This window comes from Dendrobates tinctorius, unplaced genomic scaffold, assembly GCF_039654945.1.
Source record: "Dendrobates tinctorius isolate UK_male_01 unplaced genomic scaffold, ASM3965494v1 ptg000059l, whole genome shotgun sequence".
Taxonomy (NCBI): domain Eukaryota; kingdom Metazoa; phylum Chordata; class Amphibia; order Anura; family Dendrobatidae; genus Dendrobates; species Dendrobates tinctorius.
The window spans coordinates 11,248,492-11,266,132 of NW_027361727.1; the positions used below are offsets into that span (position 1 = coordinate 11,248,492).

A 17,641-nucleotide genomic window follows, 5' to 3' on the forward strand; every position below is an offset into this window, starting at 1 on the left:
CTTCTGATCTGATGCCTATACAATTCATTTTTTATAGGAATTGTAATAAAGCCATCAGTCTCCCCCAGTCCCCCCTAATCATTTAGTCATTTTTTCATTGTATACTATCACCCCGTCCCCCCCCGCACTGGACATCATCCCTGCAAGTAGAAGACATGGTCGTCATCCAGATGAACATTCGTCGTAGTACTGCATGGACAGGTTGTATCTAGTAGACCAAGGTTTTACAGAGGCTGCTAAGCTGTCCCTATGCTTTGAATAATCAGATGTCTCACCTAGCTGCCTTCCACTCCTCTCACACACATTGAAATACTAAATGAAAAACTGCAGCTGCATCCCCCTCTTCTCCCCTCCATCCTGTTTTCTATTTACTGCATCACAACCTTGACAGGTTGTGTTTCCTATACAGGTCACATACAGGGGGTCCTAAAGCAGCCCCTTGTACTCTGGCTGATCAGATGACTCACCCTCTCACATTGTATAAAAACTTGAGAAGCTGCAGTTGCATCCCCCTCCTCTCCCCTCCTCCCTTTCTTTTATACACTGCATTACTCTGAGAGCTAAAGAGTTTTGTGAACATTTATCAAAGCCTGCGGGCAGGAAGGGTAAGGCAATTACGCACTACTGGAAGGTGAAGAATGGAACAATTTCCCCAAATATTAGTTAAGTGATGCCTGAGTCTTAAACATTTATATGTGCTAAAATAATTGAAATAAAAGGCTGGCGAGACTGCGTATAACAAAGGAAGGAACAAAAAGGTAAAGGCCGCTGAGGTCTGTATTGTTGGAGAGATGTTCTGTGACCGTTTGTCCATGAGGGCGACCTCCTCTACAGAATACTAATACCTACACGCTGTCAGTCACGGATCTTTCCAAACACCTTACAATGGACCTGCGATAAAGATCCACTGACAGTAACGGGCGAAAACAACTGGTATAAAAAAGATAATAGTAGACAACCAGGGGCGCTACGTGCAGCAAATATGCAGACAATACCACCCTATTTGTCCAAACAGCAATAAAACTGATAGTAATAAATATATATATTTGCACTAAAAATAATACCCTGAATAGATGATAAATGTTTTTGCTCAAGGCAATATGGGATATTAGAAAACACGCTTGTGACCCAAAAATGAAAAAGAGGGAGGGGGGGGGATATAAAACAATGCTGACACCTAGACAGAGGAGTCTAATAGGACGCACGATAACATACTCAGGTATTTACCTTAGTAGATAGGTAATGAGTAATAATGTAGTTCCTCCGGGAATTTCTGTGTGCAGCAAAGTCCTTGATGAATATGTAACAGTATTGTTCCTCCCAAACTTTCCTGTGTGCAGCAGAATCAAGGTTCAGGCAGAGTAACTAGTCCACATCCAAGGGAGGGTAGCGATTCACAATAGAGAGGAAGGCGGTTCTCTCAGATATCATTGTAGTGTAGTATCAGGTATCGGACGCTGTCCCGGCCGGTGACAATCGTCCTGCTAACCGACGCCCTCACCGCCAAGTGTAGAGCGGCATAGGCGCCGTGTAATAGCTTAAGCCGGCAGGGTACAGCAACAACAGGACCTTGCGTGACGTGACGGTCACGTGATAGATCACGTGACCGGCTAAGAAGCGCTGAAAGAACCAAAGTTCTATCCTACGCATTACGGAATCTTTCTGATTCCTTCGCAAGGTCCTGGCAGTCTGGACTCTGGCTGACGGCGTGCAGTCGTTGGCCTGATTCATTGATATGCGTCCAATAGATGCGCGTCTCCTGCCGCCGCCACGGCGCTGCTGAATCTGATTCAAGGTCGCATTCCCAGCAGCCAGTGTGAGTGGCCCCCCCGTCTCGCCAGGGCCCCGGCACTTGCCCGGTTACGCCGGGTGCTGACGCCGGGCCTCCACATGAGGACCACCCCAGGAAAGGAAGACCAAGAGTCACCTCTGCTGCGGAGGATAAGTTCATTCGAGTCACCAGCCTCAGAACAGCAGCTCAGATTAGAGACCAGTTCAATGCCACACAGAGTTCAAGCAGCAGACACATCTCTACAACAACTGTTAAGAGGAGACTTTGTGCAGCAGTCCTTCATGGTAAAATAGCTGCTCGGAAACCACTGCTAAGGACAGGCAACAAGCAGAAGAGACTTGTTTGGGCTAAAGAACACAAGGAATGGACATTAGACCAGTGGAAATCTGCTTTGGTGGGATGAGTCCAAATTTGAGATCTTTGGTTCCAACCACCGTGTCTTTGTGCGACGCAAAAAGGTGAACGGATGGACTCTACATGCCTGGTTCCCACCGTGAAGCATGGAGGAGGAGCTGTGATGGTGTGGGGGTGCTTTGCTGGTGACACTGTTGGGGATTTATTCAAAATTGAAGGCATACTGAACCAGCATGGCTGCCACAGCATCTTGCAGCGGCATGCTATTCCATCCAGTTTGCGTTTAGTTGGACCATCATTTATTTTGCAACAGGACAATGACCCCAAACACACCTCCAGGCTGTGTAAGGGCTATTTGACCAAGAAGGAGAGTGATGGGGTGCTACGCCAGATGACCTGGCCTCCACAGTCACCAGACCTGAACCCAATCGAGATGGTTTGTTGTGAGCTGGACCGCAGAGTGAAGGCAAAAGGGCCAACAAGTGCTAAGCATCTCTGGAAACTCCTTCAAGACTGTTGGAAGACCATTTCCGGTGACTACCTCGTGAAGCTCATCAAGAGAACGCCAAGAGTGTGCAAAGCAATAATCAAAGCAAACGGTGGCTACTTTGAAGAACCTAGAATATAAGAATAATTTCTGTTTCACACTTTTTTGTTAATTATATAATTCCACATGTGTTAATTCATAGTTCTGATATCCTTCAGAGTGAATCTACAATTTTCATAGTCATGAAAATAATGAAAACTCTTTGAATGAGAAGGTGTGTCCAAACTTTTGGTCTGTACTGTACATTACTGATCCTGAGTTACATCCTGTATTATACCCCAGAGCTGCACTCACTATTCTGCTGGTGCAACCACTGTGTACATACATTACATTACTGATCCTGAGTTACATCCTGTATTATACTCCAGAGATGCACTCACTATTCTGCCGGTGCAGTCACTGTGTACATACATTACATTACTGATCCTGAGTTACATCCTGTATTATACCCCAGAGCTGCACTCACTATTCTGCTGGTGCAGTCACTGTGTACATACATTACATTACTGATCCTGAGTTACATCCTGTATTATACTCCAGAGATGCACTCACTATTCTGCCGGTGCAGTCACTGTGTACATACATTACATTACTGATCCTGAGCTACATCCTGTATTATACTCCAGAGCTGCACTCACTACTCTGCTGGTGCAGTCACTGTGTAAATACATTACATTACTGATCCTGAGTTACATCCTGTATTATACTCCAGAGCTGCACTCACTATTCTGCTGGAGCAGTCACTGTGTACATACATTACATTACTGATCCTGAGTTACATCCTGTATTATACTCCAGAGCTGCACTCACTATTCTGCTGGTGCAGTCACTGTGTACATACATTACTGATCCTGAGTTACATCCTGTATTATTCTCCAGAGCTGCACTCGCTATTCTGCTGGTGCAGTCTCTGTGTACATACATTACATTACTGATCCTGAGTTACATCCTGTATAATACCCCAGAGCTGCACTCACTATTCTGCTGGTACAGACACTGTGTACATACATTACATTACTGATCCTGAGTTACATCCTGTATTATACTCCAGAGCTGCACTCGCTATTCTGCTGGTGCAATCACTGTGTACATACATTACATTACTGATCCTGAGTTACATCCTGTATTATACCCCAGAGCTGCACTCACTATTCTGCTGGTGCAGTCTCTGTGTACATACATTACATTACTGATCCTGGGTTACATCCTGTATTATACCCCAGAGCTGCACTCACTATTCTGCTGGTGCAGTCTCTGTGTACATACATTACATTACTGATCCTGGGTTACATCCTGTATTATACCCCAGAGCTGCACTCACTATTCTGCTGGTGCAATTACTGTGTACATACATTACATTACTGATCCTGAGTTACATCCTGTATTATACCCCAGAGCTGCACTCACTATTCTGCTGGTGCAGTCTCTGTGTACATACATTACATTACTGATCCTGGGTTACATCCTGTATTATACCCCAGAGCTGCACTCACTATTCTGCTGGTGCAGTCTCTGTGTACATACATTACATTACTGATCCTGGGTTACATCCTGTATTATACCCCAGAGCTGCACTCACTATTCTGCTGGTGCAATCACTGTGTACATACATTACATTACTGATCCTGAGTTACATCCTGTATTATACCCCAGAGCTGCACTCACTATTCTGCTGGTGCAGTCTCTGTGTACATACATTACATTACTGATCCTGGGTTACATCCTGTATTATACCCCAGAGCTGCACTCACTATTCTGCTGGTACAGTCTCTGTGTACATACATTACATTACTGATCCTGGGTTACATCCTGTATTATACCCCAGAGCTGCACTCACTATTCTGCTGGTGCAGTCTCTGTGTACATACATTACATTACTGATCCTGGGTTACATCCTGTATTATACCCCAGAGCTGCACTCACTATTCTGCTGGTGCAGTCACTGTGTACATACATTACATTACTGATCCTGGGTTACATCCTGTATTATACCCCAGAGCTACACTCACTATTCTGCTGGTGCAATCACTGTGTACATACATTACATTACTGATCCTGAGTTACATCCTGTATTATACTCCAGAGCTGCACTCACTATTCTGCTGGTGCAGTCACTGTGTACATACATTACATTACTGATCCTGGGTTACATCCTGTATTATACCCCAGAGCTGCACTCACAATTCTGCTGGTGCAGTCTCTGTGTACATACATTACATTACTGATCCTGGGTTACATCCTGTATTATACTCCAGTGCTGCATTATTTTGTTCTTTCGTGCCGGCATTGATCCGTGGTTATTTGTATCCGCAGCATTGCTGGAAGTGTCGCTGAGAGTTATGACACGGAGAGCGGCTTCGAGGACTCTGAGAGCGATATCGCCAACTCTGTGGTCCGATTCATCACCAGGTTTATTGATAAAGTGTGCACCGAGAGCGGAGTGACGCAGGAGCACATCAAGAGCCTGCACTGCATGATCCCAGGTATTTCTCCAGAACAGGCGCAGAAAGTTATGGGTCCCTTACACTTTAAATATAATGCGGGGCTGTATTATCTAGACGGGATGAAACTGTACCAAACCCTCTGCTGTGAATGTGTTAATTTTTTTCTGTAGTTTTCTTATTCACTTACAGCAAGAAGAGATGTATTCAGTGCTTGGAAAGTTTGTGAATTTTCCACTCCAGACACTTTTAATGGAGACCAGGATATTTTCTCCAGTGGTGTCTGAGTGATGGAACGTGTATTTGGAAATTGTCTCGACATCGATCACTTTTTCATTCCGTGTTTTTGATGTCCCCTTTAGGTATTGTCGCTATGCATATTGAAACACTGGAGGCCGTACATCGGGAGAGTAGACGACTACCTCCAATCAAGAAGGTGAGTTAACGATGTGGTTCCTAAGTACTTCTTAAAGGGGTTGTCCACTATTGAGAAAGCCCCAAGCGGAATCGGTTCAGTGCATCGTAGAAAATAAAAACGCTGGCATGACTACGTAGATGCTGCACTTCCCCTTGTCGTCACGTCACCGCTGCAGCCGATCAGTATTCGGTCAGAACGGATATCTATCCTGATGATATAGTAAAGGCTGATGATTGGCTGCAGCACTTGCGCGACACTAGTGTCAAAAGGCCAGGCTCCGACTCGACAGCCTAGTAAAAGGTTTTCTTATTTTCCTCGGGGGGTCTCAGAGATTTAAGATAGGGTTGTCCAAATTTTCGACATCTCCCTTAGGCTATGTGCCCACGTTGCGTGTTAAAACGCACACAGAAAACCGGACTCCTTCCCAGAAATCGCACGTTTTTTTCCAAGCGATTTCACCGCGATTTTACCGTGATTATGATTGCGTTTTTTTCCGCGATTTTCGCGTGCGATATTCAAGCACTTTCCAAGCGATTTGAAGCATCGCTTGGAAAGTGATTGACAGGTTGGTCACACTCGTCAAACATAGTGTTTGACAAGTGTGACCAGGTTTTTACTATTGAGGCTGCCTATGCGGCCTCAATAGTAAAAGATAGAATGTTAAAATGCTAAAAAAAAATAAAAACATCAGGGTGTATTTACCTTCCAGCGTCCCGCGCTGCATTCCCGGGCCTCAGCGTTCCCAGTAATGCCTTGCGAGACCTGTGATGACGTAGTCTCGCATTGCTATAGCGATCTCGCGAGACCACGTCATCACAGGGCCTTGCCGCAAGGCATTACAGGGAGCGCTGAGGCCCGGGAATGCAGCGCGGGACGTCGGAAGGTAAATATACCCCGATTTTTTTTATTCTTTTTTTTACAGGGGTATGGTACCCAGGGCCTGGAGGACAGTCTCCTCTCCTCCACACCGTGGGTAACAACCGCAATGAGACGCTTAACTTCGCGCATGGTGGGCATAGCCACATGCGGGAAGTAAGCGATTCTCCTGCATTCCTATGGGTGCGGAATCGCGGCAATTCTTTGCGATTCCGCACAAAAGAATGAGCATGCTGCGATTTTTTCCGCGATGCGATTCCACCGCGGAAAAAAGCGCAGCATTAGCACAGCATGTGCGGAATGCCATAGGAATGCATGGGGGCGTTCTGTACACGATTTTAAACGTTTTCGCGCCGAAAATCGCGGCAAAAACGCTTAAAAATCGCTACGTGGGCACACAGCCTTAAAGTACATGAGTAGCACAAATCTGTCGCCAGGCCTTAATGGTTTGTTACAGTGTGTCAGTGCAGGTCATATCTATTAGTCTGGAGTCCAGGTTTGTTTAGACTAGAAGAATAAGGCCACGGAAGGTTTTTTGTTTCTAAGCTTCTGGATGTAAACAGAACATTACTATTCTCCGACACTATGCAGAGATCTTAACATGGCGAGGAAGTGAAACACGAGAGATTTTAGTAGATTCGATATAATTTCCTGGCCCAATGGTTAAAGGGGTATTCCTGGATTTACCAGAATGGGTCATGAATATCAGATCGGTGGCAGCCCGGCACCTACTCCAATGGGCCGTCCTCACCCATGGCGGTGGCCGGATAGTCACACATAACAGCTGATCGGTTGGGGCGCCCTGTGTCCGAACCCTACCAATCTGATATTGATGACCTATAATCTATATGTTAGTCCCGTAAAAACCCCTTTAATCTCTAACGCAGGCATCAGAGGGTGGACACCTGAGACGATTTATGAAGGATCTCTGCCACTTCTCTGAGCTGAGTATTAGTGGCAGGTAGACTCTGGCTTTATCCACCAGCTTACCCCAATGCACCCCATATGCCCCTTCATGGGGTCCTTGCTATATGTAAGGGTACCGTTACACATAACGATGTCCCAGCAATCCCACCAACGATCCGACGTGGATGGGATCGCTGGGACATTGTTAGCTGATCGCTGGTGAGCTGTCACATAGACAGTCCCTCCAGCGATCAGGACCAGAGAGCACGCTGGTTACCAACGTAAACATCGGGTTTCTAAGGGCCGCGGGGCCCTTAGAAACCCGATGTTTACCCTAGATACCAGCGTGCACTGCAGGCAGGGCGAGAGGTGGAGGCAGAGCGGCGCAGACAGACCGGCGTAGCTCTGCTATCTGCTACTCCGGTATGTGCGCCGCTCTGCCTTCGCCCTTAGAAACCCGATGTTTACGTTGGTAATCAGCATGCAGCGTCGCTCATCGCTGGCTCCTGCTGCCACACGCAGCGATGCGCGCTGGCCAGCGGGAGACCAGCGATGAAAAAACGGGCCAGGACGATCCAGCACGATCAGCAATACCCGGCAGGGGGGCCGGTCACTGCTGGATGTCACACACAGCGATCTCGCTGGAGAGATCGCTGATGTCTCACAAAATCAGCGAGATCGCTGTGTGTAACGGGCCCTTAACAATGCAGATCAAATCACTGAATCTTATCAGACCTTCCTCGGGGACCCTACAGCCACAGATTTATTCTTGTCCTGTTGTTTTCACTGGCGACCATCAGAGTATGGTGATTTATGTCTGAGCCGGATGATCCTGCAAGGGTCTGACACATTCCTGCTGCGGACCCCAGAGGAGTCATTCACTATTAAGCTGTAATTACCCCACCTAACTCTGCACTTTATCATTTACTGCTAATCAAAATTCCAGAAGTCCAGATCATGAAATACTTTTACTATATTATCACTGTTCTTCTTGTGCCTCATAATAATGCAGCCTAAAATCCTGAGACCGGCCCTGCTGCCTGGAGAAGAGTTTGTGTGTGAAGCTTTACGTGTCTTACTGGATCCTGATGGGAGGGAAGAAGCCACTGGAGGAATTCTTGGAGGACCCCACATTCTGCCTGCAGAGGGTGCCCTATTCCTGACTACATATCGAATCATTTTCAAAGGCACTCCACATGACCCACTAGGTATCAATCCTTAGTCAAATTTAATTGGTGAAAGTACAACTAATGTACTACTGCTCCTTCGTAGGAAAATATATCTACTATTATACTGCTCCAGGTAAAGGAATATAGCTACTATAATAATACCTGATGCACAAGAATATAACTACTATATAATTATAATTACTATAATACTGCTCCTGTGTACAAGAATATAACTACTATAATACTGCGCCCTATGAATAAGAATATAACTACTATTATACTGCCCCTATGTACAAGAATATAACTACTATAATACAGCCCCCTATGTACAGGAATATAACTACTATAATACTGCCCCTATGTACAAAAATATAACTACTATAATACTGCCCCCTAAGTACAAGAATATAGCTACTAGAATACTGCTCCTATGTACAAGAATATAACTGCTATAATAATGCCGCTATGTACAAAAATATAACTACTATAATACTGCCCCATGTACAAGAATATAACGACTATAATACTGCCCCCTATGTACAAGAATATTACTACTATAATACTGCTCCTATGTACAAGAAAATAACTACTATAATACTGCCCCTTTGTACAAGAATATAACTACTATAATAATGCCGCTATGTACAAGAATATAACTACTATAATACTGCTCCTATGTACAAGAATATAACTACTATAATACTGCCCTCTATATACAAGAATATAGCTACTATAATACTGCTCCTATGTACAAGAATATAACTACTATTATACTGCTCCTTTGTACAAGAATATAACTACTATAATACTGCTTCCTATGTACAAGGATATAACTACTATAATACTGCTCCTATGTACAAGAATATAACTACTATAATACTGCTCCCTATGTACAAGGATATAACTACTATATTACTGCTCCTATGTACAAGAATATAACTACTATAATACTGCCCACTATGTACAAGAATATAACTACTATAATACTGCTCCTATTTGCAAGAATATAACTAATATAATATTGCTCCTATGCGCAAGAATATAACTACTATAATACTGCCCCATGTACAAGAATATAACTACTATAATACTGCCCCCTATGTACAAGAATGTAACTACTGTAATACTGCCCCTCTACAAGAATATAACTACTATAATACTGCCCCTCTACAAGAATATAACTACTATAATACTGCCCCCTATGTACAAGAATATAACTACTATAATACTGCCCCTCTACAAGAATATAACTACTATAATACTGCTTCTATGTACAAGAATATAACTACTATAATACTGCCCCTATGTACAAGAATATAACTACTATAATACTGCTCCCTATGTACAAGGATATACAATGCCTACAAGTAGTATTCAACCCCCTGCAGATTTAGCAGGTTTACACATTCGGAATTAACTTGGCATTGTGACATTTGGACTGTAGATCAGCCTGGAAGTGTGAAATGCACTGCAGCAAAAAAGAATGTTATTTCTTTGTTTAATTTTTTTTTAAATTGTGAAAAGTTTATTCAGAGGGTCATTTATTATTCAACCCCTCAAACCACCAGAATTCTGTTTGGTTCCCCTAAAGTATTAAGAAGTATTTCAGGCACAAAGAACAATGAGCTTCACATGTTTGGATTAATTATCTCTTTTTCCAGCCTTTTCTGACTATTTAAGACCCTCCCCAAACTTGTGAACAGCACTCATACATGGTCAACATGGGAAAGACAAAGGAGCATTCCAAGGCCATCAGAGACAAGATCGTGGAGGGTCACAAGGCTGGCAAGGAGTACAAAACCCTTTCCAAGGAGTTGGGCCTACCTGTCTCCACTGTTGGGAGCATCATCCGGAAGTGGAAGGCTTATGGAACTACTGTTAGCCTTCCACGGCCTGGACAGCCTTTGAAAGTTTCCTCCCGTGCCGAGGCCAGGCTTGTCCGAAGAGTCAAGGCTAACCCAAGGACAACAAGGAAGGAGCTCCGGGAAGATCTCATGGCAGTGGGGACATTGGTTTCAGTCAATACCATAAGTAACGTACTCCACCGCAATGGTCTCCGTTCCAGACGAGCCCGTAATGTACCTTTACTTTCAAAGCGTCATGTCAAGGCTCGTCTACAGTTTGCTCATGATCACTTGGAGGACTCTGAGACAGACTGGTTCAAGGTTCTCTGGTCTGATGAGACCAAGATCGAGATCTTTGGTGCCAACCACACACGTGACGTTTGGAGACTGGATGGCACTGCATACGACCCCAAGAATACCATCCCTACAGTCAAGCATGGTGGTGGCAGCATCATACTGTGGGGCTGTTTCTCAGCCAAGGGGCCTGGCCATCTGGTCCGCATCCATGGGAAGATGGATAGCACGGCCTACCTGGAGATTTTGGCCAAGAACCTCCGCTCCACCATCAAGGATCTTAAGATGGGTCGTCATTTCATCTTCCAACAAGACAACGACCCAAAGCACACAGCCAAGAAAACCAAGGCCTGGTTCAAGAGGGAAAAAATCAAGGTGTTGCAGTGGCCTAGTCAGTCTCCTGACCTTAACCCAATTGAAAACTTGTGGAAGGAGCTCAAGATTAAAGTCCACATGAGACACCCAAAGAACCTAGATAACTTGGAGAAGATCTGCATGGAGGAGTGGGCCAAGATAACTCCAGAGACCTGTGCCGGCCTGATCAGGTCTTATAAAAGACGATTATTAGCTGTAATTGCAAACAAGGGTTATTCCACAAAATATTAAACCTAGGGGTTGAATAATAATTGACCCACACTTTTATGTTTAAAATTTATTAAAATTTAACTGAGCAACATAACTTTTTGGTTTGTAAGATTTATGCATCTGTTAATAAATCCTGCTCTTGTGTGAAGTTTGAAGGCTCTAACTTATTTGCATCTTATCAAACCTGCTAAATCTGCAGGGGGTTGAATACTACTTGTAGGCACTGTAACTACTATAATACTGCCCACTATGTACAAGAGTATAACTACTGTAATACTGCCCCATGTACAAGAATATAACTACTATAATACTGCCCCCTATGTACAAGAATATAACTGCTATAATACTGCTCCTATGTACAAGAATATAACTACTATAATACTGCCCACTATGTACAAGAATATAACTACTATAATACTGCCTCCTATGTGCAAGAATATACCTATTATAATAATGCCGCTATGTACAAGAATATAACTACTATAATACTGTCCCCTATGTACAAGAATGTAACTACTATAATACTGCCCCTATGTACAAGAATGTAACTACTATAATACTGCCCCTATGTACAAGAATGTAACTACTATAATACTGCTCCTATGTACAAGAATATAACTACTATAATACTGCTCCAATGTACAAGAATATAACTACTATAATACTGCCCCTATGTACAAGAATATAGCTACTATAATACTGCCCCTATGTACAAGAATATAACTACTATAATACTGCTCCCTATGTACAAGAATATAGCTACTATAATACTGCCCCTATGTACAAGAATATAACTACTATAATACTGCCCCTATGTACAAGAATATAACTACTATAATACTGCCCCTATGTACAAGAATATAACTACTATAATACTGCCCCTATGTACAAGAATATAACTACTATAATACTGCTCCTATGTACAAGAATATAACTACTATAATACTGCTCCCTATGTACAAGAATATAGCTACTATAATACTGCCCCTATGTACAAGAATATAACTACTATAATACTGCCCCTATGTACAAGAATATAACTACTATAATACTGCCCCTATGTACAAGAATATAACTACTATAATACTGCCCCTATGTACAAGAATATAACTACTATAATACTGCCCCTATGTACAAGAATATAACTACTATAATACTGCCCCCTGTGTACAAGAATATAACTACTATAATACTGACCCTATGTACAAGAATATAACTACTATAATACTGACCCTATGTACAAGAATATAACTACCGTATATACTCGAGTATAAGTTGATCCGAGTATAAGTCGACCCCCCTAATTTTGCCACAAAAAACTGGGAGAACTTATTGACTCGAGTATAAGTCTAGGGTGGGAAATGCTCCATAGATTATTCCCCCATATGCTGCCCCCACAAGAAGCTCCATAGATTGTTCCCCCATATGCTGCCCCCACAAGAAGCTCCATAGATTGTTCCCTCATTGCTTCCCCCACAAGAAGCTCCATAGATTGTTCCCTCATATGCTGCCCCCATAAGAAGCTCCATAGATTGTTCCCCCATATGCTGCCCCCATGCTGCTGCTGCATGTAAAAATAAAAAAAATGACATACTCACCTCTCCGTCGCTGGGTGTCAGATTCTCACCTGTCCTGCGTCCATGGCTGCTCACCGCTATCTGCCACGTCATCAGTCAGTGACGTTCAGACTGCAGGGGGCGCGGCGCACACTAACCACGTCACCGCACCCTCTGCTGTCTGAAGTCACTGACCGATGACAGACAGCAGCAAGCAGCCATGGACGCAGGACAGGTGAGTATCGCTATACTTACCCGTCCTGACGCTGTGTCTTGAGCCCCCAGCTTCTCCGCGCTCTCTCTTCCTGCCTTCAGCGGTCATGTGGTACCTCTCATTAAAACTCATGAATATGCGCATATTCATGAGTTTTAATGAGCGGCACCACGTGACCGCTGAAGGCAGGAAGAGAGAGCACGGGGAGAAGCTGGGGGCTCAAGACACAGCGTCAGGACGAGTAAGTATGACCTGACACATCCGCCCCCTCCGACCCCCTTTGTATATGACTCGAATATAAGACGAGAGGGGGACTTTCAGCCCAATTTTTTGGGCTGAAAATCTCGACTTATATTCGAGTATATACGGTACTATAATTCTGCTCCCTGTGTACAAGAATATAACTACTATAATGCTGCCCCTATGTACAAGAATATAACTACTATAATACTGCTCCTATGTACAAGAATATAACTACTATAATACTGCCCCCTATGTACAAGAATATAACTACTATAATACTGCTCCTATGTACAAGAATATAACTACTATAATACTGCCCCCTATGTACAAGAATATAACTACTATGATACTGCTCCCCTATGTACAAGAATATAACTACTATAATACTGCTCCTATGTACAAGAATATAACTACTATAATACTGCCCCCTATGTACAAGAATATAACTACTATAATACTGCTCCCCTATGTACAAGAATATAACTACTATAATACTGCCCCTATGTACAAGAATATAACTACTATAATACTGCTCCTATGTGCAATAATATAACTACTATAATACTGCCTCCTATGTACAAGAATAGGATTTGCAGATTGTGGTTCTTGCAAATATTAGAAAAGCGGCTGAGTGTTACCATGAACCAGTATTATATATGTGCAGGTTTTGGCGCTTTATTTGCTTTTGGAAAAGCAGAGTAACAGCCAATAAGATCACCATTACTGTGTCCGTAATGGTAATATCCAATGAAGTCACCATTACTGCTTCCATAGAGGTGCCATCCAATAAGATCACCATTACTGCTTCCATAAAGAAGCCATCGAATAAGGTCACCATTACTGCTTCCATAGAGGTGCCATCCAATAAGGTCACCATTACTGCTTCCATGAAGAAGCCATCCAATAAGGTCACCATTGCTGCTTCCATAAAGAAGCCATCCAATAAGGTCACCATTACTGCTTCCATAAAGATGCCATCCAATAAGGTCACCATTACTGCTTCCATAAAGGTGCCATCCAATAAGGTCACCATTACTGCTTCCATAAAGAAGCCATCCAATAAGGTCACCATTACTGCTTCCATAAAGGTGCCATCCAATAAGGTCACCATTACTGCTTCCATAAAGGTGCCATCCAATAGAATCATAGAATCGTAGAGTTGGAAGGGACCTCCTGGGCCATCTGGTCCAACCCCCTGCTCAAAGCAGGATTCGCTAAATCATCCCAGTCAGATGTCTGTCCAGCCTCTGTTTGAAGACTTCCATTGAAGGAGAACTCACCACTTCTCGTGGCAGCCTGTTCCACTCATTGATCACTCTAACTGTCAAAAAGTTTTTTCTAATATCTAATCTGTGTCTCCTCCCATTCAGTTTCATCCCATTGCTTCTAGTCTTTCCTTGTGCAAATGAGAATAAAGTTGATCCTTCTACAATGTGACAGCCCTTTAGATATTTGTAGACAGCTATTAAGTCTCCTCTCAGTCTTCTCTTTTGCAAACTAAACAATCCCAAATCCTGCAACCTTTCCTCATAAGACAGGGTTTGCAGACCGGTCACCATTCTGGTCGCTCTTTTCTGAACTTGCTCCAGTTTGTTGATGTCTTTTTTAAAATGTGGTGCCCAAAACTGGACACAATATTCCAGATGAGGTCTGACCAAAGAGGAGTAGAGGGAAATAATGACTTCACGTGATCTAGACTGTATGCTTCTGTTAATAGATCCTAGAATTGCATTTGCCTTTTTTGCTGCTGCATCACACTGTTGACTCATATTCAGTCTGTGATCTATTAGTGTACCCAAGTCTTTTTCACATGTGTTGTCACTTAGCCCTATTCCTCCCATTCTATATATGCTTTTTTCATTTTTATTGCCCAGATGTAGTACTTTGCATTTCTCCCTGTTAAAAACCATTCTGTTAGTTGCTGCCCACTTCTCCAGTTTATTTAAATCTTTTTGAATCCTCTCTCTCTCTTCTCTAGTATTAGCTATCCCTCCTAGCTTTGTGTCATCAGCAAATTTAATCAGTTTACCCTCAATTCCTTCATCTAAATCGTTGATAAAGATGTTGAACAATACAGGGCCCAGGACAGAGCCCTGTGGTACCCCACTTGAGACATTCTTCCAACTGGATGTGCAGCCATTTACGACCACTCTTTGGGTCCGATCACTAAGCCAGTTATGAATCCACCTAACAGTTGCCTTGTCCATTCCATACTTAGTCATTTTTTCAATAAGGATTGTATGAGAGACTTTGTCAAATGCTTTGCTGAAGTCAAGATATACTATATCTACAGCATTTCCTTGATCCACCCAATCAGTGATACCGTCATAGAAGGAAATTAAGTTAGTCTGACATGACTTATTAGTTACAAACCCATGCTGACTCTGTTTGATCACTTCATTCTTATCCAGGTACTGACATACATGTTGTTTAATAATTTGTTCAAAGATCTTTCCTGGTATAGAAGTCAGACTCGCCGGCCTATAGTTGCCTGGGTCCACCTTCTTCCCCTTTTTGAAGATAGGAACAACATTTGCTCTTCTCCAGTCTTTTGGCACTTCTCCTGTTCTCCAAGAATTTTCAAAGATTATGGAGAGGGGTTCAAAAATTTCTTCTGCTATCTCCTTCAGTACTCTGGGGTGTAATTCATCTGGACCTGGAGACTTGAATTCATTTAGGTTAGCTAAGTGTTTCCTCACTATCTTTCTGTTTATAGATATCCTGGATTCTTCTATTCCCTTAATAGGACAGTGAATAACAGTTGATGTTACATTTCCTTTCTGAGAGAAAACAGATGCAAAATAGGAATTTAAAAGTTCGGCCTTCTCAACATCCTGTCTTACCATTTCATCATTTTCATCCTGTAAAAATCCTATAGCATCTTTGACTTTTCTTTTACTTTTGACATATCGCCAAAATCCTTTATTATTGCTTTTGACATCTCGTGCAAGCCTCAATTCATTTTCAGCTTTAGATAATCTGATTTGTGCCCTGCAAGTTCTGCAGACAGCATTATATTCTTCTTTAGATATGCCTCCCTCTTTCCATTTTATAAACATTTTTTTCTTCCTTTTTAGCATGTGCTAACAATAGGGTCACCATTACTGCTTCCATAAAGAAGCCATCCAATAAGGTCACCATTACTGCTTCCATAAAGAAGCCATCCAATAAGGTCACCATTACTGCTTCCATAAAGAAGCCATCCAATAAGGTCACCATTACTGCTTCCATAAAGAAGCCATCCAATAAGGTCACCATTAGTGTTTCTGTAGAGGTGCCATCCAATGAAGTCACTATTGGTGTTTTCATAAGGAAGCCATCCAATAAGGTCACCATTACTGCTTCCATAAAGGTGCCATCCAATAAGGTCACCATTACTGCTTCCATAAAGGTGCCATCCAATAAGGTCACCATTACTGCTTCCATAAAGAAGCCATCCAATAAGGTCACCATTACTGCTTCCATAAAGAAGCCATCCAATAAGGTCACCATTACTGCTTCCATAGAGGTGCCATCCAATAAGGTCACCATTACTGCTTCCATAAAGAAGCCATCCAATAAGGTCACCATTACTGCTTCCATAAAGAAACCATCCAATAAGGTCACCATTAGTGTTTCTGTAGGGGTGCCATCCAATGAAGTCACTATTGGTGTTTTCATAAGGAAGCCATCCAATAAGGTCATCGTTACTGTTTCCATAGAGGTTTTATCCAATAAAGTCACCATTACTGGTTAATAGAGGTACCATACAATAAAGTCAGCATTGGTGTTTCCATAGAGATGCCATCCAATAAGATCACCATTGGTGTTTCCGTAGAGCTTCCATACAATTAGGTCACCATTGATGTTTCCGTACAGTTGCTACCCTAGAAGGTCACATTGTTATTTACATAGAGGTGCCTTCCAATGGTGTCACCATTGGTGTTTTCGCAGAGATGCCATCCAATAATTATAGTGCTTTGAAAAAACCACTATATTGTAATCCGAACGCTGCTAACTTATTATAGTGGTTTGAAAAAACCACTATATTGTAATCCGAACGCTGCTAACTTATTCTTCTTCTTATTATTATTATTAAGTTGATTTCCGCAATTAATGCGGCCCGAACCGCTACACGCACAGACTCCGTTGAGGTGTCGTTTCGAAGCCAGCGTCCATGAGAGGTGTGCTAAGTCTTTTTCGTGTCGATCGGATTTGTAGTTTTTGCGCAATTTGCGTTTGAAAATTTTTTTTCCCGTCATTGGAATGCACTGTCTCCAATGCTTTTCAATAGGAAATGGCAAAACGTGCCCTGAGGCGATTGAAATGACAGTTGAGCTCATTGATATGCGCAGGCAGACCCAGTTACTATGCCAACGCCTACGAACTTCACTTGAACCACAGCACAGAGCCTCTGCCACAT

The 17,641-nt window shown here is 42.8% G+C and overlaps 1 protein-coding gene across 5 annotated transcripts in view; it reads left to right on the forward strand.

Annotated features, from left to right (window-relative positions):
• Positions 1-17,641, forward strand: part of SBF2 (SET binding factor 2) — a 312,854-nt gene that overhangs the window by 223,063 nt on the left and 72,150 nt on the right. For all 5 annotated transcript variants that reach the window (XM_073578404.1, XM_073578400.1, XM_073578401.1 and 2 more), the window contains exons 20-22: positions 5,007-5,176; positions 5,497-5,570; positions 8,347-8,542. In XM_073578404.1, the coding sequence (XP_073434505.1) occupies positions 5,007-5,176; positions 5,497-5,570; positions 8,347-8,542 (440 nt within the window). The remainder of the gene's footprint in view (positions 1-5,006; positions 5,177-5,496; positions 5,571-8,346; positions 8,543-17,641) is intronic.